The sequence below is a fragment of the Rhipicephalus microplus genome, chromosome X (assembly GCF_043290135.1).
Source record: "Rhipicephalus microplus isolate Deutch F79 chromosome X, USDA_Rmic, whole genome shotgun sequence".
Taxonomy (NCBI): domain Eukaryota; kingdom Metazoa; phylum Arthropoda; class Arachnida; order Ixodida; family Ixodidae; genus Rhipicephalus; species Rhipicephalus microplus.
The window spans coordinates 460,153,748-460,178,855 of NC_134710.1; the positions used below are offsets into that span (position 1 = coordinate 460,153,748).

A 25,108-nucleotide genomic window follows, 5' to 3' on the forward strand; every position below is an offset into this window, starting at 1 on the left:
GTTTGGTGACGCTGACGTCATGTGTGTTGCGCTAAGTGCGCGATATTTTTGATTCACTCGACGCCTCCAACGCAAGACGCAAACGGTCAAGTTTCACGCTTTATGAGGGGCTAAAGTTTTTGGCTAAAAACAAAAATTGTACATCGGTGGCTTCAGCGCCTCGCGGTAGTGACGTCAAAAAGAGGGATGCAAAAAATAGCGCATCATGGCGTCACCATAGGATGTCATTGTAGCATGAGAAATCACCAGAATATCAAAGGTCATCATGGCCGTCTCATGATCACGTCATCACACGACATCGTCACTTCTCACTGCTCTGCGATCGGCCCACCAGTCACGGAGGCCGAGCAGAACCAGCGGAGGTGCTCAGGTGCTGAAATATTGGAATGTCTATTCATAGAACCAGTGCAAAGCCCATTCAAGTGTAGAAAATATTCGCAAGGGGGGGGGGGGGGAATAAATTGACTGAACAAAAATACGCCAGACGGCTGTTTTCTTCAGGTCACCTTTGGTGAATGACTAAGAAACCCTGAGAGTTTTTATTGCACTGTTACTTAGTGTTTATTTTTCTGTTCACTGTATGGTTACGTTCAATCAGATCTTCTCTAGGCCAAAGCCCTAGAGGTTTCAACTTCTTTGGCTTTGCGCACCTCACTTATTTTGCTTCCCTGTGTCGAGGCAAATAACGCTAGATTTAGTTTCATTATTATCGATAAAAGCTACACTCGCCGTCAGTTTCTTTCACATTATTAGGAGATTTAAGGGATGCTGCAGCTTTATATACCTTTCCCACACTGAATGAGGCTTCAACCATTGATTTTAGGCTAAGTCTCAATTAACAGCCTTCCTCAGCGATACTTATCAATGTTTTCTGGCTTAAACATAATGAACATGCCTGTAAAGTGTTCTTGCGACCGGCAAGGTGTGTTTTTGGCAGCACGAAGAGGCATCCACTCTAACGAGAAATGACTGAGTTTGCATAAGCATAAACTATTGTGAATCAAGAAATCACAGAAGCTCAAACAGTAAAATAGAATAGTGTGTATATTATGCACACTGATGCTCATTCCGTTATATATTTCTTCCATTTGTTAACTAATCACGACCTTTTGCGCAGTCAGGTCAGAAACTCTTGAGTTACTTTCCAACTCACAATCGTGGAAACGGAACTGCACAAAAAACCGTAGTTTACGCTCTTCGGAAACAAATGCAGGATGCGATGTATCCGTTCTCTGATAGTGCTGGTAGTTGGTCAGCGTCCAAAGTGCAAAGTTTGTCACACGCGCTATTTGAAACAGACAGTGTTCGAATCTACGCAGCATAGTGGGATTCAAATCCATCTATAAGGGTGGAATTTCGACATTGATTATCATTCGTGAAGTGCACGGTCTTACACTGCGTATCGCGTGGAAATGTATCACCAGTGATAGTACGCGACATAAAGCACTAATAATGAAGCTCTACGGTCATACTGACAATAAAACAAACGAGAAAAGCTTCAACTACGTGACAACACGATCTACGAACCACAGAGATTCACTGCGAAAGTCGAGAAAAGTTTCCAATTGTATGGGCCATTTTGCAGGTGCGTGAGCATTTTCCCAGGTTAATTGGTCAAGAATACTAGTGTTTGCTCGCCTCATGTTTTCCTGGTTGTGCCTTTTCTGTGAGTGCAGATTGAAGCAGGGTTATTACGCGCGATATTCCTGCTGCGATGTTTTCGTACGCCCGCACGCTGCGGAAAATGGGGTGAGCCAACGTTTCGCGAGCAGACGACACTCCGCCGACGCTTCGGCTTTCCATTCTGCTTTGCAGCCGCCGTAGGGAGCGTGCGCGAATTTCTCGAAAGGTCTTTCCACGATGGTTCCAATAGGTGAAGCCTGCCGGCCACATCGCGGGCATGCTGGGTCGCTCGGCGAGCTCCGTTTATAAAGTGCGCTTCGCAGATGTGCGTTGCACACTTAGGTGACTTTCCGACCCAACGACCTGCACTCTCAGAGCATGTAAGTCTAGTCACAGGCCGTGCGAAAAAAATTGAGATAAATGTAATGCAAGCTACTGAAGAACGCCAGAATTCTGTAGGAGTAAGTTCGAATGAGTTTGTCTACTTAGCATGAATTGAGGCAGTGGGAAGCTCCTTTATAAGTAAAATAATTTAGTATTTTTATAGTGATTTCCAGAAGCGTCCATGTGCGAGCACGTGGGGGTGTGAAGGAACCCCCTTCATTGCCCCCCCGACGTGTGCAGGGAAGCAAGAGAGAGTGCGTGGAGCTGTCACAGTTTCTGGCAGCTGTCACAATTACAACTTTCTGCCTGGCTACTCAGCCTTTCTGGAATGTCCTCACGACAGTTTTCGAGCCGCTATGCGCCTTTTCTTTCGAACCGACATGCATGGCAAGTGAAATGACTACTCACTCGACAACCTCGGAGTCAAGCGACTTGGATCAGTATGCCCACGACAAAAACCCCTAAAGCCTCGCGGTCTCAGCAGGCGGCGTCCACGAAGCTTGCTTCAATCTTGTCCTTGGAAATTTGTGCTAGTATTGTCGACGCCCTCTCTTTGCGACGATTTGCGTTGTGCACTGGACGGACGCACCAGGGAAGCAAAGTGACAACGACTTCCCTATTTCTATGAGTATATGGGTTTTCATAGCCAAGTTATTGGTGAGGGTCAGTTATTTCTAGAATTCGCCTACCGGTCAGCGTGGAGGAAAACCCGAGTTAGTGGAGCCCGTTCCTGAACCGAGGCCTCCATGGTGTTGTGTGGAGCCGAAGGAGGCCCTTGGTGTACGCTCTGACGGGCAGCCCGAGTGCTCTTGATTTTCGTTATTGCAACATGGAGCTCATCCCACTTTGCTCTGAAATAGGGGTGCATGTCTACTGCTGCCTCCTGGTAAAGTGACACAGCGTAAAGCTATGAATGAGCCGAAGCAAGTTGTCCTCCGTGAGGCCTCAACGTTTTGTGAGCCTTCGCACAGGTAGAAAAGCGTTGTCGGTCATTGCAATGATTTTGGACAACGCAGTGCCATTGTCGCCACGCGATTCGAGTAGGACACACACACACACACACACACACACACTAACGAAAGGACAGGAACGTTTGCCAGTAATCAGACTGGCTGGCTACCCTGTGCTGGAAAAATGGGTATAGAAGAGAGATGGTGCAAAACAGGAACATAAAAACAAGAGGAGAGCAATAATACGTCATACAACCATACTTACAGCTGTCTTTGACATTGTTCACCCGTAACAAACGCAACAACGATTGCAAAACCTCCATTGCCGATGAGAGTTCTGGCCAGTGTTTGAAGCTATTTCCCTCTGACAATGGACCATGGTCAAGTTTATTGAACACACTGGTGCATTGAAGTGAGGGCACTCACACAAAAGAAAGGCGATTGTCTCCTCACACCATAGACTGATGAAGTGGACCATGGGTATCAGCTCCCTACTCTAAATTAACATGTGAATCACTTTCAAAGACAGGCATCCATGCCTTATGTCTGCCCTCTTTTTTTCTGTAAAGCTTGAGCTAGGATTTCGTCAGAGAGCATCTGCGTCCGGCGGCAGCAGGTACTGGTCTGGGACATCTACGGGTTCTAGATTAAAGCTTTTCACTTGACATTCGCTATTACTGGTGCACTAGATACCGAAGTCACCAACACAGATGGAATGATTGATGTCTGACTTGGGTCAGCCTCCTCGAGAAGCCAACCATGTAGATGTTGAAGAGAGTGGTCGAAGTGTTCGATTCTTGTGGCGTACCCCGTGAGCCCACGAACAATTCATCGGAGTCAAAGTCACTCAGGCACAGCTCTAGTTTCCTCTTGGTCTGAATCGAAGAGACATTGGTATACAGTGTCAGCCAGCTGGAGGTCCGCCACAGCAGGCAGTATGTGTGGGCAGCTCCATCAAATGCTTTTTCGTGCTTAAATCTGAGCAAGGTCCTAGTGTCCTTGGTACGAATGACAATAGTTTCAGGTTTGACCACATTCGTGTTGCCCTGCATCAATAGGCTGGCTCGGAAGTAGAGTAGAAAAATGAGTGCCTCCATTCAGTTTCAATTACACTCCAGAGAATTCAGGTATTCTGCAATTTCATTCCTTTAAATTCATCGGAACAGAAAAATTGTGTATTCCCACTCAAGGAATAGCGGGGCCATTCAATTTTATTCCCTGATTTCCTCATTGTAGGGATTGAATCTTCAGGGTTTTTTTGTAGTTATGAATGAACAACCCCATAAATATAGTGTCATGAGATACACAGAGCTGGAAATGCACGTTAAATTTGTTACCAAAGCCGAGGGTTAGTAGTTTGGAATATCTCGTGTAGTAGAACCGCCCTACTAATGCTCATAGGAGCAGTTCTCTCATTTTATATAATATTTGCATGATCAACATGTTGAAACGAATGGTGATATTTTAACTGCTCAGGCCTGAATTTGTTAACACTAAACTGATAACAGAGTATTTGCATGTTGACAAAAGTAGTGTTCTAGAAGACTAAGCAGTTTTCCCCACTTCTGTTGTGGTCGTAAGTTTGTAGAAAGAAAATTTCGTTGACAATTTGACAAACCACTCTATATCTGCTGGCGTAAGACAAAACAGTGCACCACCGCTATTTTGGGTGCACGTTAAAGAACACCAGGTGGTAAAAATTTCCGGAGCCTTCCACTACAGCGTGTCTAATAATCCTATGGTGATTTCGGGACGTTAAACTCCGCATATCAATCAATCAATCACGTGGCGCTAGCCTCAGCAAGGCTCCCGAAGCCACCCCTACCAAAACTGGCTCGTTACCTCTTTGGTACAATTAGGCCCTCGCAGTACACATCCAGTGCGAGCCGACCAATCGTTGCGCTAGCCCATCTGCCAGAGACCTTCACCAGGGCTGATTTTTTCCTTAAATTTGTCCATATTTAGCATTCAAGTTTATCACGTGACACTCTAGTAGTGCTGTCCTCTCTCCTGGTTGCGCTGCGCCACCTATAGAGTGAGGATGGCCATTAGTGGCCAATATTTGCCGTTGTTTCATTCGTTCAGCGAACAAGAATCAATGCGCTCGTCCACACCGCATTGTCCATCCCAGTTCATAAATTTTTTTCTCGGCGTTTGCCTAAATAGAAAGGTGATATTGCGCAAACACTTATATGCACTCATAATATGTCTGTCGCGGCGGCAAAACAGGCGAAGAGGCTGAACGAGCAGTAGCAAGTCTGATTTCTGTCGAGGGCTCCCATATTCTGACAAGCGTGCCTTATCACTAAAATATTTCGTAGTTGCAATCGACTGACATATTACTAACATGTATTAAACTTCGTTTCCGCTTATTATTTGTTGAGTGCAATTCCTTTACAAATTGTGTTATTTTCTATATATTTTCTATAGTATGAATAATGTCCCATGCCTGCTACAGGCATGGACAAAAAGACTCCACTATGAACGAATAAAAAATAAAGTATTTCTCGTCTATGCGACTTTGGTCTACTGTTAAACAACTCCTTTACAGAACTTTGAATAGTGAATTCAACAGCAGAAAAGCAAGGTGGAATAACAGCGTTGCGCTTACCTTTCTTTTGAATGTGATGACGAAAGCCCACGATGGTAGCTTGATCCGTGTGACCGAACAGATCAAGTGATTGAGGTTTGGGCAGTACTCATGAACACGAAGAACGGGTAGGTGCTCTCCACGCTCTCTGAGCTTACACTGCCAGAAAATGTGGAGAGAGAGAGAGAGACAGAGAAAAGGAGATACCAATGAACACTTGGTATACGCGTACGCACATAGCCTGACCGCCGACATGCGAACAGCGGTGCTCCGAAAAACAATTAAAATAAATTTTCCCGAGCTATGATCTGGTAATGCACCACCCGACCTGCTCTTCACATTCGAAAAATGCAATACACTTAAGCTGCCTCTTAAAGAAAGGTGCAAAGACAAGTTAGGGGGTTATTTAGTTCGGGTTCATCATTGATATGGGTAAAGCGCACCACGACAAGGACACAAAAAGGCAGGCGCACACCACACGCCCACAGTGCTAACTTGCAACTAAAGTTTTATTTGCGATCACACATGCAATATATACAGTAACAGCGGATCATTAAAACCTGGAAAAGATCCCGTTAAGATACAGCACAGCTCATGCATGTGTCATCACCGATTGCGACAATTTGCAGTCGCCAACGTCGAAATAAAGAATCTAGATACTTCCTTGCTTTAGCTGACATAGCCATGGAAGCCAAACTCACACATTTTTCTTTGATTTTGCAAGTTCATAGGCTTTAACGAGTTCGCGCGTACTTCTGTCGTGTGCTCTATAAATAGTGCGGGAGTTTCGAAACATAGGGACGCAACCACACCTTTGACAGTCATGGGCCCCATGACCAGATACAGCTCTTTCTACGTTGTATTTGTGTTTCCTAAGTCTTTCGTTGACACCTTCCGGATTCGCCTATGTGCACGCAATCACAGGTTCATGGGGTGCAGTACACAATACCAAAACAACAATTCACGAATTTTTCCCGGTGCTTGATTTTACAATCCCGTTTTCCGCTGCTGACTACATTAACTTTTTTGCACACTCTTTCAATTGTTCTAGAGCAAAAAACACTACATCCGCAGCCACCTTTTTCGCTATCCTTCGCAAGTTATGCGAAATGGTATTCTTGTAGGGCACTACAACAACCTTGGGTGCCTTAGTGCCGGCGCCCTAGTCTGACGTTTGCCCTTCTTTTCATGCTTATATTTTCGGCGACTGCTGTGAACAGGCGCAAGGTATAACCAGATTCAAACAAACGTTTAGCTTGCACCCACAAGCTTGCAACAAGCTTCTGGTGGCACGACTTCATCATTGAATTTTGAAAATAGGAATTTATCACCGCAACGCTTTACCAACGAGCGTGCGGACGTGAAAGAATGAACCAATTTATTTAATCGCGGTTCATTGCTCCAGCGTACTCCTTCTGGCGAAAAATACAGCCCGAGGTCAAGGAATCTTACGGAATTGTCAATTGGTACTTCATGCGTCCGCCCTAGGGGAGATAACCCTGTCATTAACATGTTTAGAGTTTCCGTTCATTACTGGCGACGATCAGATATTCATCCACAAATCTAAAAACAGGACTCACATAAGTGTGCTTCACACGCTCGTCAAGTACCCTATTACGTTTTGTAAAAAGAGGTCACTCAAGTACGGGGATATTCAGGAAGCTATACATACCCCGTTCTTTTGTTTCCAGTGTTCCCATTCCACATCGCATAGGCCGAGTTAAGACAAAACTAAAAGAGCTCGTTGACTGTGTGTGCATCTCTATTTGTGTCTTTATCGTGGTGCGCTATACCCATTAAAATATTTAGGAAATGCACACACACACACACACACACACACACACACACACACACACACACACACACACACACAAAATCGCCTTCCCAATCGCTAGTTAGCTTGTCTTCGCTTCTCGGTTGAGACCTTAATTGTGCCAAGTACAAAGTGCAAAGCCAAATGCAAAAGTTCTCCGGCTTCTACCTATATCTACCTCAAATTATCGCTCACGACCAACGCTGCTTTTTTGCTTACGACAATTTACGTTGACAACAAGAACAGGAATTTTTGGGAAACGGGCTCTTCATCTCTATTGCAATATGGGCAATGCACACGGGCTATAGGTGGCGCCCCGTGCAATCCAATATGGCTGCGAGAGGAGGTTGAAACTGTGAACCCGCATAGGAAAAGATAAGTTGCATGGACGTACACCCCATGCCGCTTCCACCGGAAGAACTCCCAATCGTCAAGTTAAGGTATATCTGACGAAAGTACTTTTCCGAACGATAGGAACTGCTATATGTCCACTACCTCATTTTCCGCTGCAGTTTGAAGAGTATTGGTGTCAGCTGATCGAGCGTGCATCAACGATGCCTTGCGAAATCCTGTGCGTGGTACAGAAACCTGTGGGAACTAGAATTTACGTGGAACTTCACCGCGCTCCAAGGTAATTCATACCGAGCCTGCCTCACGGATTTGCTGCAGTAGTAGGCCGCTTGAGAGTAGCACGCCATCGCAGCTGCACAAGATCGAATGTCTAACGTGGTGATGGTTCGCAAACATATTACGCCGTCGTCATTACTTGTGCTTTCATCAAAACAAAGCTGCTTCTTGAACAGAACACGATCATTTACATTCACATTAGGACGCAGCTATGCTCAGACACTAACTATGCGCAATTCACGGTACTCGTATGTTGCAGGTTTCATCACAGTGATCGAAGCAAAAATATCCAAAAGAATACACCTGCATGCTTTTCGGAACAACAAAATTGCGAAAAGTTTGTCAAGCAACGCAATTTGGAAGTTTTAAAACGGGTTGTTGAACAAGCAGGAGTTGACTCGGTGAAGGGGAGCTTTATTTAGCGCAAGGGCTAACTGAACGCAAGCCTGCGATCACAGCAAGTCTTCTTCCTTTTCTATCCTCGAGCTCCATGCCCACTGCCCTCGTTACAATCACCCCCGGCCGAAGAGGGAGCCATCCTGGCGACCTAAGGACAGGTGTACACAGAAGGGTCATGGTATGGCTTGAGCCGAGAGATGTGTACGATTTCTTTTCCCCGACGGCGTTTGTCCGGAGATGCAACCAGCGGCTCGACAAGGTAGTTGACAGGGGATGCTTGGCGTACAACTCGACAAGGGCCATGGTACCTGGACGAAAGCTTTAGGGAGAGTCCTGGAGGAGTAGAAGGAATCCATAACCACACCAGTGAGTTCGGAGCAAAGCTCATATGCGTGGTTAACGCGTCATGGCGATGTTTTTGGCGCGTCTGGTCATGTGACGTGAACGCACGAGCAAGCTTCCGACATTCTTCAGCGTGTGCTGCTGCTCGAGAAACGGCAGTAATCTCTGAAGGGTCCGGTCGATAAGGAAGAATGGTATCCATTGTTGATGATGGCTCGCGTCCATAAAAAAGGAAGAAAGTCGAAAATCCAGTGGTGCTTTGCGTTGCAGTGTTGTAAGCATATGTCACAAAAGGGAGTATGCTATCCCAATTTGACTGGTCGGATGAAGCGTACTTGGCCAGCATATCCCCAAGTGTACGATTAAAACGCTCTGTCATCCCATTAGTTTGCGGGTGATAGGCTGTGGTAGTGCGGTGTATGATGCGACACTCGTTTAACAACGCTTTGATGGCATCGGAGAGAAAAACGCGGCCGCGGTCGCTTAGCAACTCCTGAGGTGCTCCATGCCTTAAAACCAGGTTTTGCAGTATAAAACACGCAACGTCTTTTGCGGTAGCAGAAGGTAACGCAGCTGTTTCAGCGTACCGCGTTAGGTGGTCGATAGCGACAATGACCCAGCGGTTGCTACTTGAAGTATAGGGAAGCGGACCGTAAAGGTCGATTCCGACACGATCGAAAGCTCGTGCTAGACATGGCAACGGCTGCAAGGAACCTGTGGCATGTTGAGTGGGCATTTTGCGCCGCTGGCACGTAAGGCAAGACCTTACGTAACGGCGAACGAAATGGTACATACCGCGCCAGTAGTACCGCAGCTGCAAGCGGGTGTATGTTTTCAACACACCAGCGTGGCCACATTGCGGATCATCGTGGAACGTGGCACAGATGTCAGAGCGCAGATGTCGGGGGATGACGAGCAACCACTTACGGCCGATCGAGCTGTAGTTTCGGCGGTAAAGCAGGTTATCCCGAATAGCGAAGTGTCCTGCTTGGCGGCGAAGCGTCCTGGAAACTGGAGCGGGCGTCCGGTTTGAGAGAAAGTCCAAAATAGAAGAAATCCAAGCATCTTTGGGTTGTTCGGAAGGCATGTCCGAAATGCTGATGGCCAAGGCAGCGCTAGTGGAGATAGGCGAGCCGACAGGCTCTGAAGCCAATGGCGAACGTGACAGGGCATCGGCGTCGGGATGCTTCCGGCCAGAACGGTAGATAACACGGATATCGAACTCCTGTAACCGCAATGCCCAACGAGCGAGCCGACCATTAGGATCTTTTAGTGAAGATAACCAGCAAAGCGCATGGTGGTCTCTTACAATATCAAACGGACGTCCATATAAATAAGGCCGAAATTTTCCGATTGCCCAAATAATGGCGAGGCACTCCTTTTCAGTTACACTGTAATTCTTCTCGGCTTTACTGAGGGTGCGGCTGGCATAGGCAACGACGTATTCGTCAAAGCCCTCCTTGCGTTGGGCCAGTATGGCCCCTAGCCCGACACCACTAGCGTCCGTATGAAGCTCCGTTGGAGCAGACGGATCGAAATGTCGGAGTATGGGAGGCGTGGTGAGGAGCCGTCGGAGTTCCTGAAATGCATCATCACACGCCTGCGACCACCCTGACAAATCAAAACTTGCGGCAAGAAGATTGGTCAAGGGGGCGATAATGGAGGCGAAATTGCGGACGTAGCGCCGGAAGTAAGAACATAGGCCGATGAAGCTTCGAAGCTCTTTGATGGTGGTTGGCTTTGGGAACGCCGCGACTGCATTAAGTTTCGTAGGGTCCGGGAGAATGCCGTCCTTAGAAACCACATGGCCGAGAATTACAAGCTTGCGAGCGCCGAAGTGGCATTTCTTCAAGTTAAGTTGAAGTATCGCCGTGGAAAGGCACGTAAGAACTTGCTCGAGGCGGCTGAGGTGGGTCGCAAAGTCGCTTGAAAATACCACAATGTCATCTAAATAACAGAGGCGCGTTTTCCATTTCAGACCTCGCAAGACTGTATCCATCATCCTTTCGAAAGTGGCAGGCGCATTGCAGAGGCCAAAGGGCATAACGGTGAATTCATATGGTCCATCCGGTGTTACAACGGCTGTCTTCGGGCGGTCACTCTCTGCCATGGGCACCTGCCAGTAGCCGGAGCGTAAATCTAACGAAGAAAAGAACTCTGCTTCTTGTAGGCAGTCCAAGGCATCATCGATGTGCGGCAGAGGGTATACGTCTTTGCACGTTATCTTGTTGAGTCGGCGGTAGTCAACGCAGAACCGGATGGATCCGTCTTTTTTCTTGACGAGAACAACCGGTGAAGCCCAGGGACCGTTGGAGGGCTCGATGATGCCACGTTTCAACATGTCGTCTACTTGTTCGTCGATGACACGGCGTTCAGCAGATGACACACGGTACGGACGCTGCCTTAGCGGGGCTTGTTGACCGGTGTCAATACGGTGAACGACCGCAGAGGTTCGGCTTAAGCCTGACTGGTCACGATCGAATGAAGAACGAAAGCGGAGAAGAAGATTTATGATCTCTTCGCGCTGAGTTGGTGCGAGCTCAGAGTCGATGGCATCCGAGAATACGTCCAGAGCATCATAAGGCGTGTTGGTAGGAGTGACAGCACAAATTGGGAGCGAAACCGTTGAATCGGGTATAGTAGCTGGAAGAATGCACTCGCAAGGTTCGTAGCTTCCCAGGCATTCTCCACGTAGTAAGGATGACGGGCTGTCCGAGGGATTACACACATAAATGGCAGAGTGACCATTGCGAAAAATGACGACGGGAAATGGAAGCATGATATTTCGACGGCACGCAGATGGGACCGATGGCATACACAGGCGATTTCGGAGGGGAGGCACACGACACCGAGACAACAACAGCTGAGAAAGACGCAATGTCAACGTCAGAAGCAGCAAACACTCTACACGAAGCACCATCGTCGGGGTCATAGCACGGCACAGATAACGCGAGTTCAGAACGAGCACAGTCGACCAAAGCAGAATTCGACGAAAGAAAGTCCCACCCAAGGATAACGTCATGTGAAGAACGGAATAAAACTACAAATGTGACGACGTACATCGCACCTTGAATGACGACTTCTGCAGTGCACAAAGCTGAAGGCTGAATATGATGGGACGTAGCTGTCTGCAAAGATAGGTCGGTAAGTTGTGTGGTCACTTTCTTCAAGTTTCGGCGCAGTTTCTCGCTAATTACAGATACGGCAGCTCCAGTGTCGACAAGTCCGTGCACCTTAATGCCATCAATATAGAGTTCGATTTCGTTCGGGGGACAGCAGTTAGGTCTTGAAATTTTCGCTGCCAACGCAGTTCTTGCCTCCGGAACTGCGCCCGTCAGTTTTCCCCTCGTGGTGGACTGTTGCGACGTAACATCGGAGAAATAGATCGACGACGAGGAGAAGGTGAACGACTTGAGCCGGATGGTCGGTGACCGGGACGTACGTCTCCAGGTGGATCGGCAGAAACGGGATATCGCGGCTGAGTGGGCATGTAATGTGAGGGCCCTGCAATGTCGTGAGAAGGGAAGCTGCGACGTCGGCAGTGACGAGCTACGTGGCCTGGGATGCCACATGAAAAACATATCGGCCGATTATCCGGAGTGCGCCATTGGCTGACGATAGGGGCATTGTTCGCTGAATAAGGTACCGTAAATGGTCGTGCAGGCGGCGTCGTCATATAAACGTTCTGACCTGTTTTATATACAGCCGGAGACGGGACGGTCAGCGAGCGGGAAGGTGGCGTCGACGAATAAACGTGGCGAGTAGCTTCGTAGATGGTAGGAGACGCTGGCGCACGTGGCCGAGCAACTGCGGCTGCATACGTTAGTGGTGCGGTAACAGTCGGTGGAGCCTGAGCTGGCGGCAATGCTTCGGAAACCTGCGATTGAATGACCTGGCGAAGCGAAGGCGACAAGGATGGCATCGTCTCGGTAGTTCTTGTGACTATAGATAGCTGCCGGGCGACCTCCTCGCGTATGAATTGCTTTATGACTGGCATCAACGCAGAGTGGTCGGCGCTGTCATGGCGATAGTCGAGAGATGAGATGTCCGCGGTGTCTTGAGCAGCGCAACGTGTAGAAGCGCGCTGCCTACGCAGCTCATCATAACTTTGGCAGAGCTGAATCACCTCGGCGACCGTCTGGGGACTCTTCGCAGCCAGCATTTGGAATGCACCGTCGTTGATTCCTTTCATGATGTTCTTGATCTTGCCTGCCTCGTCCAGAGTCGAATCGACGAGCTTGCAGAGAAATAGCACATCTTCGATGTAGCTCGTGAAAGTTTCATCTGCTCTCTGTACTCTGCCCCGCGAGCGCTGTTCAGCACGAAGGCGGCGGACAGCAGGATGGCCAAACACTTCCGCGAGGGTTTTCGCCAATTCTGACCAGGTACTGAAATCACTTTGATGATTTCTGTACCATAGTTTTGCCACGTCGGTCAGGTAAAAACTCACATTTGTGAGCTTATCGGCTGCGTTCCACTTATTGACGGCGCTCACCAGTTCATACTCGGCAATCCAGTTGTCCACATCTTGGTCCTCTGTGCCACCAAAGATGGGGGGGGTCGCGCTGTCGGAGAGCGCCAGCGCAGAAGACAGGCACAGGTGCGAGATCTGGTGTAGCAGCATGAGATGGCCCCGGATCAGTCATTATAGGAGGTCGTTGGAGTGTGCGGCTGCGAAGTTCCAGGGTGAGGACCAGATGTACCCCGCACTTCCACCACTTGAAACGGGTTGTTGAACAAGCAGGAGTTGACTCGGCGAAGGGGAGCTTTATTTAGCGCAAGGGCTAACTGAACGCAAGCCTGCGATCACAGCAAGTCTTCTTCCTTTTCTATCTCGAGCTCCATGCCCACTGCCCTCGTTACAGTTTGGAGAAGTTAGCAGAGAGGCGTTAATTCTAGTTGCCACTGCGCGTTACGTCACTAACCATTTTGCTTCACTGGTCGAGCTCGAGCATGTTTGAGGAATGCGGTGCTCCATGAAATTCACTGTTTATGGGGTTACATGCAATACACAAGAATAACTAAGCTTTCATTGTCACCTCACTGAAGGATATCATACATTTAATACACCTAAAGTGACATACGAGCTTGAACAAAATTAACGCACGAGGGAACGTTAACTAAACCTCTCTCCTCTAGGGTTAGCAGCCAATTGTCCATCCTCGCTGTCACTCTCAGTGCGTTGACAGGCTCCCACATCCAGTAAAAAATCCTCGTGACCATGCTTTGTTTTAACACCATGCCGACAGAAATCGGACGAATCGTATGTATATATACGGTAAATGACAGCGGTCACCAGTGCCGACGCCGGCGGAAAAATTGGGCTGAGAGTGTCCTCATGACTGCCATTGCAGTAAAATTACATGGACATTTCAACACCTATACGGGTGGCGCAGCCTCTGTACCCACTGTACGAATTGAGCAGAGGTCGCCTTGTACATTGCACTTACGTCCGTGTAAAAGTTCAGTAGGGGGCGCTGGCTGTTTTTAGGGACGAAACTCTTTATAGCGGTACTCGTTCGTCCCTCGTAGCCGTTGTAGTATGTAACAAGTATAACATTTTCATTTGCAAGGTGGTGTGAGAGATTTCTTCTGCGCGTTGTTGAACAATAAAAACTAGTGCTCAATGTACATGCCAACGGTTGCTAATGGGGAATGAGAGCCAGGAGCATTCGGCTATTAGTTAACGCACATGCTGCTGTCCCCATTAGCAGCCATTGGCATGTACATTGAGCACTATCTGACAAGAAAGGGTAGCTACGTTATACTCGCTGGGTGTAACCTCATTAGTTTTCGAAAGGTTTAGCGAACGTTGAGCCGCAGCGCCATGAAGACAATCATGGTAAATGAATACATCCATGGTAAATGAACTAGTATTTACTATGAATGAACTCGAGGTGGTTAAAGGTGGGAAGGAGATACGAAGCGCAAGCCGTAAGAAAGTAAAAGCCGAATTCTCCTGTCTCTCATTTCTCAATAGCAGCCATTGGCGTGTACATTAAGCACTATCTGACAGGAAAAGGTTGCTACGTTATGCCCGCTGGGCGTAACCTCCTTGGTTTCAGAAAGGTTTAGCGAGCGTTGGGCTGCAGTGCCACGAATACAGTGAGCTAGTATATACCATGAACTCGAGGTGGTTAAAGGTAAGAAGTAGACCTGAAGCGCAAGCCATAAGAAAGTGTGCGTGTGCCACCTCTTGTTTAGTCTTTGGAATGTCCGCTGGATGGCGGTGCTTTTATATGGGGAATATATCATGAAAAGATGCCAGATGGCGTTACTTGGAGTGTTGAATAGATGGACAAACAGACACACAGGCAGATGCATGGATGGACGCATGAACAGACGCATGAACGGACGCAGGGGCAGACGCAGGGGCAGACGCAGGGGCAGACGCAGGGGCAGACGCACGCATGGAGGGCGTATGAGTTCATGGACGGTCACACAGACGGACGCATGGACGGACGAATGCTTCGCCCCACTCTCCATCATTCACTTTGTGGATATGCTGCCAATTTTTTTCAAGCCAATTTGCCTTCCCAGAAGAACCACGTTTCCGGAACTTTTGTTCCTCTCCCTTTTGTTCCGAGCCAGCGTTGTCTTGTTGAAGTCCAAGGTGTGCCCATGGTTCAACAATCTTCCAACGATACATTGCACGGACTGCACGCTACCTATACCTCAGTGAAATCGACTGGTGAACATGAACGAGGCTCAAACACGAAGATGACGTCACTAATGTCACCCCTGCCGCGTGGTCAAAAAGAGAACTCCTAGAACACGTGCCGGGGGTGACTTTTCTGATATTGTTGGAGAATGAATTCGTATGTGTGATACACAGTCCCCTCATTCAACACCAACTGACAAGCAGAATGCTCACCGCATACTTCAATTGTACGTTTCTTCGCATCATGAGAGTTATATTGACGGGCTGCCGTATCACTTACGCGTACAATTCAGCAAAACACGAAACAAAACTTCACAGCGACGATTCTCTATTGCAGACCTTGGGCCTCGATCGCGGAATAAGCCCGTCGAATAACTGATCTTTGCCATCTGGCTTAACAATGTTATTCGAAGGAGCAGCACGACAACCACGACGAAATAATGTTCATCGAAAAAGGTTACTTGGTGTTACTTCGGACACCACAACCCTAGCGTTGATTGTGTCAAAAGGTATTGTCGCTGTGTTCAAGCTGATTTGTAGTTGTGGGCAATCTGAGCCAGCTCGCTTACGTAATAGCGCATCTCTTTGAAATTTACCGACGATCAAGCACGATGCAGATCAATCAAATGACTTGCCTACACTTTTCCAGCCTCCTTGTCAATCCTGACACGCCCTACTGGCTTATGTTTATGGGGGAATTAAATGAACATGCGAAAGGCAGAGTGGCAGAGAAGAAAAGGCGAACGAAGACATTTTTAAGACCACACTGTGCTACCCCAAGCAACTATCGTTTGTGTCCTCTAAAAAATTCCATTGCATCACACTTTGGTGTAACAATATTGTATTGGCACCACGAAAAGCAGTATTTGTAGTATTTTATTACAATTCCGCATAGCCCTCGGCTTTCAATTATTTCTGGAAATGAAGAAAGTGCACAGGTGTTCGCTGCGGTATTAGCTATATTAGGTGCACGGTTGGCCCTAACTTCTGTCTGCCGTGCACATGAGCAAAACGTCACATCTGGAGCTCTATTTCGCGTGCTGCGCATGAACGTTGCCAAATCACATCTGTTAGATGTATGCCCATCGGCGTGTTTCCCTTGTTTTTCAGTCTCTTATTGAAACTGCAGCCGATGCTGTCCTTCATCGTCGTGGTCGGCAGTCGTGTAGCACCTTTCGTGAAAGTGCCTTTCACTTTAAATATTTCTCGCGCACCTCAGTCTTTACGGCTCTGGATGTCATTGCACACTATTCACCTTGTTTTTTTAGTGTGTGAGTTTTATTGCACTGTGAAACATCAAAGTTTCATGATGATGATGTGTGGCACTTTATGGCGCAAAGGCCAATTGATGGCTAAAGAGCGCCATTTCGATAAACTAGAGATATGAACAATGATATTGTAAATGATGAGTGGCTGTAAAGGGGCCTTAAAATTCTTCGCGCTAAAGCGGGTAAAAACTTAAGTATTAAAATCGTGACAGTGGTGTGAAATATGTGCAGTGAGAGTGAATGTAAGAGGTCACGATAATAAGACAATGGCCGATATGTAGTCACCACAGGTCCTGCTACAGATTACCTTGAATTATGCAGTGAAAACTGCGTACATCATTTAAAGACATAAACAATGAGTGAACTTTAAAACTTGGATCCCTACCGATAAGCATCCCAGAGTGTAGTGGGAGCTGCTGTCGGTAGGGCAGTAAAAAGTGCTTTTTCCTTAGAGCGTCCAACTCATTACACTGGACGACGATGTGGAGAACCGTAAGTGGTTCTCAACATCTCGCACACAATGGTGGATTACTGGCAGACAGAATATATGAATGTGTAGAGTATGTATGCACTGTTCTTAGCCTTGTGAGTGGCACTTTGGTATGTCGCAATTTTGATAGGGGCGGCCAATGACCAAGTTGTGGCTTAATAACATGTAGTTTATTATTGTGTGTCTATCCCACAAGTTTTGCGAATAACCTCGGAGTTTTTGTTTCAGGAAAGGTTTTATGTCAAGTGCAGGGATTGGTATTGATGCATTAGTGGCATCGTAGCTGGCGGATGCAGCCAGATGATCTGCCTTGTAGCTCACGGTGCCCCGGCACTTCGCAGAATACAACATGCTGTTTGGATGAGAATAAAGAGACTTAAGAACTGTGTTTTTTCGTTTTGTAAGTGTTTTCAAGGCTTTCACCACACTCAGAAAACCCGTGTAAATTACCGTGTTTTGTAGTTTTATATGTGCAATGTGTTCAACAGCTGCAAGTATTGCATAGCCTTCTCCTGTGAAAATGCTTGCATCAGGATGCAGGACGCCAGTATCTGAGAAGAATGGGCCAATGGCTGCGTATGAAACAGAAGTGTTGGGCTTTGAGGCATCTGTAAAGAACGGGGGGCATGTGTACTTTTGTTGTAGTTCTAGGAAGTATGTGCGGATATGTACAGCGGGTGCGTGCTTTGTAATCTCTAAAAAGGACACAACACAATCTATCAATTGCCACCGCCATGGTGGCAGACATGCTGCGGGAGCCATCAAACGATATTCGAGTGACACACCGGTTTCCTCAGAGAGGCCCCTCACACGAAGTGAATAGGGCTGTCTTAAAAACATGGCCGGTTTTCAAACAAAACAGAAGTAGACATGTCATGAATTGTGAAGAGTGAAGGGTTGTCCTTGTCTGCTTTTCTTTTGAGATAACATAGAAAAGACATAAAATCTCTATAGGTAGAGTGACCATTCGTTTGATTCCACATACATGCTTTCAACGGGGCTAGTGTGAAAGGCACCCGTAGAGAGGCGGATGCCTAGGTGGTCAATAGGGTCAAGCATTTTTAGGGCGGTAGGTGTCGCAGACTGATAGGTTATTGCTTCATTAGCCAAGCGAGTGCGTACGAGGCTCCTGTACAAATTCATCAGACACTTCTTGTCACTCCCCCCGTAGTGCGTGACAGCACTTTTAGAACATTCATGGTTCTAATGCACTTGTTTTTAGATACCTAATGTGTAGTACGAAGGTTAGCTTGGTGTCCAGAACTAAGCCTAAGAATTTGTATTCAACATTAAAGACAGGCGTTGACCATGCAATTGAATGTCAGGGCCGGGGTGAGTGCCTCTCTTTCTAGAGAACAAGACGCACGTGATTTTTTGGGGGTTTAATCGGAATCCCTTTTCTTCCGACCATTGGGAGACCTTGTTCAAGCCAAGCTGAACTTGCCGTCGCAAACTGCTAGGTTACAAGACTTCAATCCAAGCTAGACGTCATCGACGTATGTACAGTAAAACATATTTTGTGGGATGGAATGACGCAAAGAATTCATTTTGGCAATAACAAGATTACAGCTTTGTACACCACCTTGCGGTACTTCTGTTTCTTGGACAAATGTTCGGGAAAGAACGCTGCCGACTCTGACATGGAATGTACGAGTGGACAAGTAGCTTTCGATAATAGTAAGCATCCTGCCACGCACACCAAGAATGGACAGGTCTCTTAACATTCTGAATCTCCATGTCGTATCGTAGACTTTTTTGATGTCGAGGAACACAGAAAGAAAGTATTGTTTTGGAACGAAGGCGTCTCGGATCTCTGCCTCGATACGTACGAGGTGGTCGGTGGTGGATCTACCCTCTCGAAACCCGCATTGGAATGGGTCGAGCAGATTGTTTGTTTCAAGGTAATGTACAAGTCTGCAATTTATCTTTTTTTTTCAAAAAGTTTACACATGCAACTTGTAAGTGCGATCGGCCTGTAACTACTAACCGAAGATGGATCCCTGCTTTGCTTTAAAATCAGAATATTAATGGCTTCTTTCAGGCAGAGAGAATTTCACCGGAAAACCAGATAGAGTTGTGCAGGGAAAGCAGGGTTTTTCGTGTTTCTGAAGGCATTTTTATATTACGTATTCTATACGGTCCAAACCTGGAGCTGATTTATTGCAAACATGTAGCGATGCTTGTAACTTGGCCAAATTGAAAAAGTTGTTGTACGACTCATGTTTAGAGTATTTTCGCTGTCGTATCTCTTTTTCTATTTTTCATTTGTGTCGTTCACAAGCTGCAGTATAAAGCGACGAACTGGACACTTCTTTGAAGTGGGCACCGAGGAAGTTCGCCTTGTCTTCCAAGGTGTCCCATGTGTGTCTACGAGAGGTAGTGAAGATGCGTGTCATCCTGCTACTTTGCAAACCATGTTCCAGACTTATGGCAGCTTTCTCTCCTAGCCTGTCGGCACGTTCTCCTGCCTTGCGACTTGATTTCCTTAAAGCTTTTAAGATTCTCTGCTGTCGGCGAGTCCCGTAGCAATCTCCACGCTTTGTTTTGTTGTTTGCGTGCATTGCGACATTCAGTGTTCCACCATGGGACACGTCGCTTGCCAGGCAGTCCAGAAGTTTGCGAGATGCATTTCATCGCAGCATTGGTCAGAAAAGCCGAAAAGTATTGTACAGCTGCATCTATGTTTAGGCCAGATAGGTTAGTTCCACTTAAGTGAGTAATATCCGAGAACTGTTCCCAATCAGCTTTGTCAGCGAGCCATCTGGGGACCCGTGGGCGATATTCATTTGATATGGGTGTGCTTAGCGTTACGGGAAAGTGGTGACTTCCGTAGGGTTATTGATGACATTCCATGTCAGTAAATTAGGGAGGGATGGTGAGACAATACTGAGGTCTATTGACGAGTAGGTATTGCTGGCCAGGCAGTAGTATGTGGGCTATTTCTGATTTTAGAGGCATGCGCCAGAAGTAAAAAGGAACTGTTCAATCAGGCGACCTGGAGCATCGCAGCGAGAGTCACTTCATAGATTGCTATGTGCATTGAAATCTCCAAGGAGGATATAAGCTTCTGGAAGTTTATCTATTAGGGACTGGAATTCACGTTGTTCAAGATGGTAGTGTGGAGGTATGTAGACAGAGCAGATGGTGATGAGTTTGTTCAAGTGAACAACACGAATAGCCACTGCTTCAAGAGATGTTTCGAGCGGTAGACGAGTACATGCGATCCCTTTATTGACTACAGTAGCCACACCACCAGATGACGTGACGGCTTCATTCCTGTCTTTTCGAAAAATAATATACTGGCGTAGAAAATTTGTGATCTTGGGTATCAGGTGTGTCTCTTGTGCACACAGCACTTTTGGTGTATATTTGTGTAAAAGTTCTTGAACATCGTCAGGGTTTCTCAGGAGTCCTCTGACATTCCACTGTAAAATGTTTGTCTCCGTTTTTAATGTAGTTAAGTGCTGTGTGTACAGAAACGTTGCCTTAAGTTACAGGGCCTGTTGGGGGCCCTGTAACACGCGGCTGCTCTTTCTTGCTTCGCTCCAAAGAGCTGCGCCTTTCCTTCGGCGTCTGGGGCACCGAAGGAGTGTGGCTTATGTCCATCACCTCGTCTGAGCGGCAGTTGGTGCCTGCTTCGCAGGCACGTTTATGGCAGTTTCGAACCTGACTGCACTTGCAGTGGTCCGTGGTCCAGCAGACTCTGAAGTCTGCTGGCCCTTTTGAACAGGAGGCGGAGCAGTACAGGCTGCTCCAGCCGGAGGCGCTTCTGGCACAACCGCAGTCACACCTGGTGTGGATCTCGCGGGTGCCGATACACGTGGCATGGCACCTTGACGCGCCACGTCGGCGAAGGAAGGTTCAGAATGATTGTGTGTAGAAAAACGTTGACGTGCCTCTTGAAATGACAGGTTGAACTTGACCTTAAGTTCTAATATTTGCTTCTCTTTTTTCCATGCAGGGCATGATCGGGAGTAGGCAGCAAGATCTCCTTCACAGTTAGCGCAACAGGCTTCTGAAGTGCACTTTTCGGATACATGTTCACAAGATGCGCACTTCGCGCACCTAGCGTGCCCTCTGCACGTTTTAGATCCGTGTCCGAAGCGCTGACACTTGAAACATCGGCGAGGATTCGCTATATAAGGTGTGACACGAAGCTTGCAGTAACCAGTTTCAATGAAGTCAGGAAGGTTGCTTGTACCTAAGGTAACTATGATGTGCTTTGTTGGGGTCTGTTTATTATCTCGCCTGATTAATATTCTTTGTACTTTCACTACATTTTGTTCTTGCCAGCCTTCGAGCAATTCACTTTCAGACAGCTCGAGGAGGTCATCATCAGTCATCATCAGATATGACACCACGCACTGTGTTCATCAACCTATGTGGGCCCACTGATACTGGGATGTTATCGAATGATACGAGTTTTGTGAGCTTTTACCAAGTCTTGTTGCAAACTTCTAGAAGGAGATCGCCATTCCCCATCTTAGTTACTTTATAGCCAGGACCAATTGCATCTGTGAGCGTTTTCGAACAATAAATGGTGAAATAGATCGAACTGTTTTTTTTTTCATTTTGACTGTGGATTACTTGGTACTTGGGGAAGGTCTGTTTATGCTGTGCAGTAAAGAAGCTGTCATCGGTGGGCCACCTTTCCAGGTGGCGATCAAGGAGTGCGGGAAAAGGGTTTTCCATAAGAAGCATTTTAAATTCAGTGGTGATGGTGGCCACCCACCACCGAGCCCTACAAGGGGACGCTACAAGGTTGAATAGTGAACAGTTGGAGACGCCAGCCATGCATCGCCGCTATAACAGGATATAACTACCCAAGGTTGGGTAACTACACAGGGGTAACCTTCCCCGCCAGAAAATATTGAACTAAACGGAAAAGAGAAGATGACAGGACGGATAAAAAGTGAGAGATAAAGACGAAGATGTAGGTGGAGAGAGATTAGAAAAGGCGACTGCCGATTTCCCATGGGTGGGTCAGCCCAGGGGTTCCGTCTACGTGAGACCGGGGCCCAAATGGTTGTGTTGCCTCCGCCGGGGAGCCTTAAAGGTCCCATCCCCCGGCGTCGGCTCAACCCCTAGGATTCCCTTTTCCGAGGACACGGCAAAGCCACGCACGGCTAGGCGTGGGAGGTAGTCGAAGTCCCCCCTCCCCCTGTTCGCTCGGGTCCGTCGTGACGCTACGCACCAAACGCCTGCTCCCACAGACGCCCCTGCGGGGGAAACATCAAAGTTTCGTAAGTTGACCTGTCCCTGCGGCGTCTACTTGTGTCGACGCCAGGCATACCGACTTCATGTAAGAAGCTGGTACAACGCCGAAAGATAGTAGCACCTGCATCACTGCCGTACGCCTCTGCACAGAACATCTAAAGTGTAGTTAAAAAATGAGGTGACCCTAAAGCTTTGTTTTTAAGAGTTGAACGCAATATCGACATGATTGATTGAGTTGTGAGGTTTAACATCCCAAAACCACCATTTGATTATGAGAGACGCCATAGTGGAGGGCTCCGGAAATTTTGACCACCTGGGACGCAATAGCGACATCCTGTTCGTAGTGCGTAGTTCAAGGACTTAGTGCATGAAACCTGTTAGAATTTGCTATGCATCCACTACGTGGCCTTAAGAAAATAGGCGCAGTAGCGTGTGGGCTTTTTGCCGTGGGGTAACGGCTTTTAACCTTAGAGCCACTATTGTATTCACATTCTGGCGCCCGTTGGCAATGGACGCGTGACCATGCATTATTGCTGCAATATTTATTGCTGCATTGTGAAGCATACATTCGGGGCGCGTGTGCTTGAAGCATGAAATCTACTTTCACTGCATTTAAAGCAGAAGTTCTTTTCAATTTTTTCACAGGATATTTTTTTGAAAGTCAGATTTAGTTTAGGATATTTGTATACTATTGACAGAACAATGTTAACCACTGCGCTTGTGAATAACCTTTTTCCCGAACCCATTAATCAAATGTCTTATTCGCTTTTGTCTGATCACGATGCATTATTTCGTGTACGTAGAATGTCGATAACTCCTTCAGTGAAAACATTTTTCTTTAAATTGCACACTTTCACTCTGCAAGTGAAAACGTAACTGACTGCAAAATTAATATATGTGCCCTGGACAGTGAATTACAATCTATGCAACCAACCTTACATTAGAACATAGTTTTCTTCATTGTAATGACATTTCATTTTTGGGACATTCTAAAAAGAAAAATGAGAAAAAAACTTCCAATTACAACTTATGGTATTAGGTTCCTCCCATCCAAAGGACCGACGCCTGAACCACCCAGGAGATTTCCGCTTATGGACTTTATATCCCTTCTACAAAACGAATGCTATCCTGTCGACTGCAACGGAAGACATTCTCGACAGCAGCAGATCTTCATGGCGCCAAAGAAGCTGTTTTTTTATATCTTGCGCCAAACGCCGAACCGATGGGTAATTTTCACCGACTCCAAAGGAGCACTACAGATATTGCTCAACCTCCCCAAGAAAACAAATTCTCACTCCATTTCATTCGACATAGCATACCTACATTCACCTGGCCGTGACCGCAGAGAACTATCACATTTCAGTGGATACTGGCTCATTGTGGAATTTGCGCCAACCAAAAAGCAGATGAAGCAGCACGGAAGGGTGTTCGACACCACAATTACAGACGAACTTATTTCACTAAATTAGATGCAGCTCACATGACCAAAACACTTGCGATTGAAGAAAGTAAGAGACTCTGGAACCTTCCGACACACCATTGTGCCTTCCTTCACTCAATGGACCTTTATCTGAGAACAAGACCCTCATTGAAAATTCCTCGCCATCTTGAAACGCTATACCATCGTCTGCATCTAAACAGTGCCTATTTTAACAGCCTACGGTACCGCTTCGGTCAGTCAGCGCGTCTGTATTGCAACAATTGTCGCTGTATCGAATCTGTGGAACACATATTGTATGAGTGTAGAGCGTAAGCTGAGGAGCGTGCGCTTTATGAACATTGCATGCATTCTATAACCGAGAGAACTTTCTCTCTAGACTGTGTATTGGGACCTTTAGGCTGGCCCACTTTACGTAGGCATGCTATGAAACTTTTGTTTGCGTACTTGGACAGCGTCGGTGAGCTAGACAAGCTGTAGATGTAGCTTGACACCCCGAAAAACTTAACACACGTCCTCGTTCAATGATCAAAGAAGTGGCTTTTTCACTTTTTTTAACCTATAATTTATGCTTACAATTTCTTTTTTTCTCTCTATTTTCTTATTTGTACTTGCAATCCTCAATCCCCTTCCCTACGAAGAGTAGCAAGTCAGCGAATTTTACATGCCGGCTAAATTCTCTGCATTTCAATTGTTTTCTCTCTCTCTCATCAAAAAAGAGCCTGACTGACAGTACTCCATATGACCTGCTTATCTTGTAACGACTCTATTCACTACGGAAAAGCCACATTGTTGATTGATACGTCGTGCCACCACGGTCGACGAGATTCGTCTTCAGAGAAGCAGCTGTTCAAGTGTGCAGTGTTGTCGTGACCCCGTTCAGGAGTGGCTTTCTCTTTCGGACACTTGTGTATGTTTGCCTGACCTCGGATGAAGTATGCTACGCGTAGTTCACAATTACTGATGATGACTTCATGCATTGAAGAAAAAAAGCAGAGGAATGGTCGTGTGGCAAAGCTAATGCCACCACAGTAATTATCGTTAGGTCGACGTCTCAGATGCTTAAGTTCATCTGCTTGATTCTCGCTTTTTTCTCTGCATAAATGAATAGTGTTTTGATATACGATGGTTGAATTTTCATTTTACATTTTTACTTAGAGAGAACAGTCCCTCCAGGTGCTCATGGAAGAAAGGTCTTGGGAAGCTTTCCTTCGAGTACTTTTTCTGCCAGCCACATACGCAAAGGAGAATTCAGTTATGAAAGAATACGTTCTCAGTGTAGGGTAATCTAAAGCCTCTTCTCAGT

General features: G+C 46.8%; 1 protein-coding gene across 6 annotated transcripts in view; it reads right to left on the reverse strand.

Moving 5' to 3' along the window:
* LOC119160839 (uncharacterized) overlaps positions 1–25,108 on the reverse strand; it is a 274,511-nt gene that overhangs the window by 177,128 nt on the left and 72,275 nt on the right. For 5 of the 6 annotated variants that reach the window (XM_075880677.1, XM_075880676.1, XM_075880675.1 and 2 more), the window contains exon 4: positions 5,569–5,706. The exons of the other annotated variant lie outside the window; for it this stretch is intronic. In XM_075880677.1, the coding sequence (XP_075736792.1) occupies positions 5,569–5,706 (138 nt within the window). The remainder of the gene's footprint in view (positions 1–5,568; positions 5,707–25,108) is intronic. 6 annotated transcript variants of the gene reach the window in all.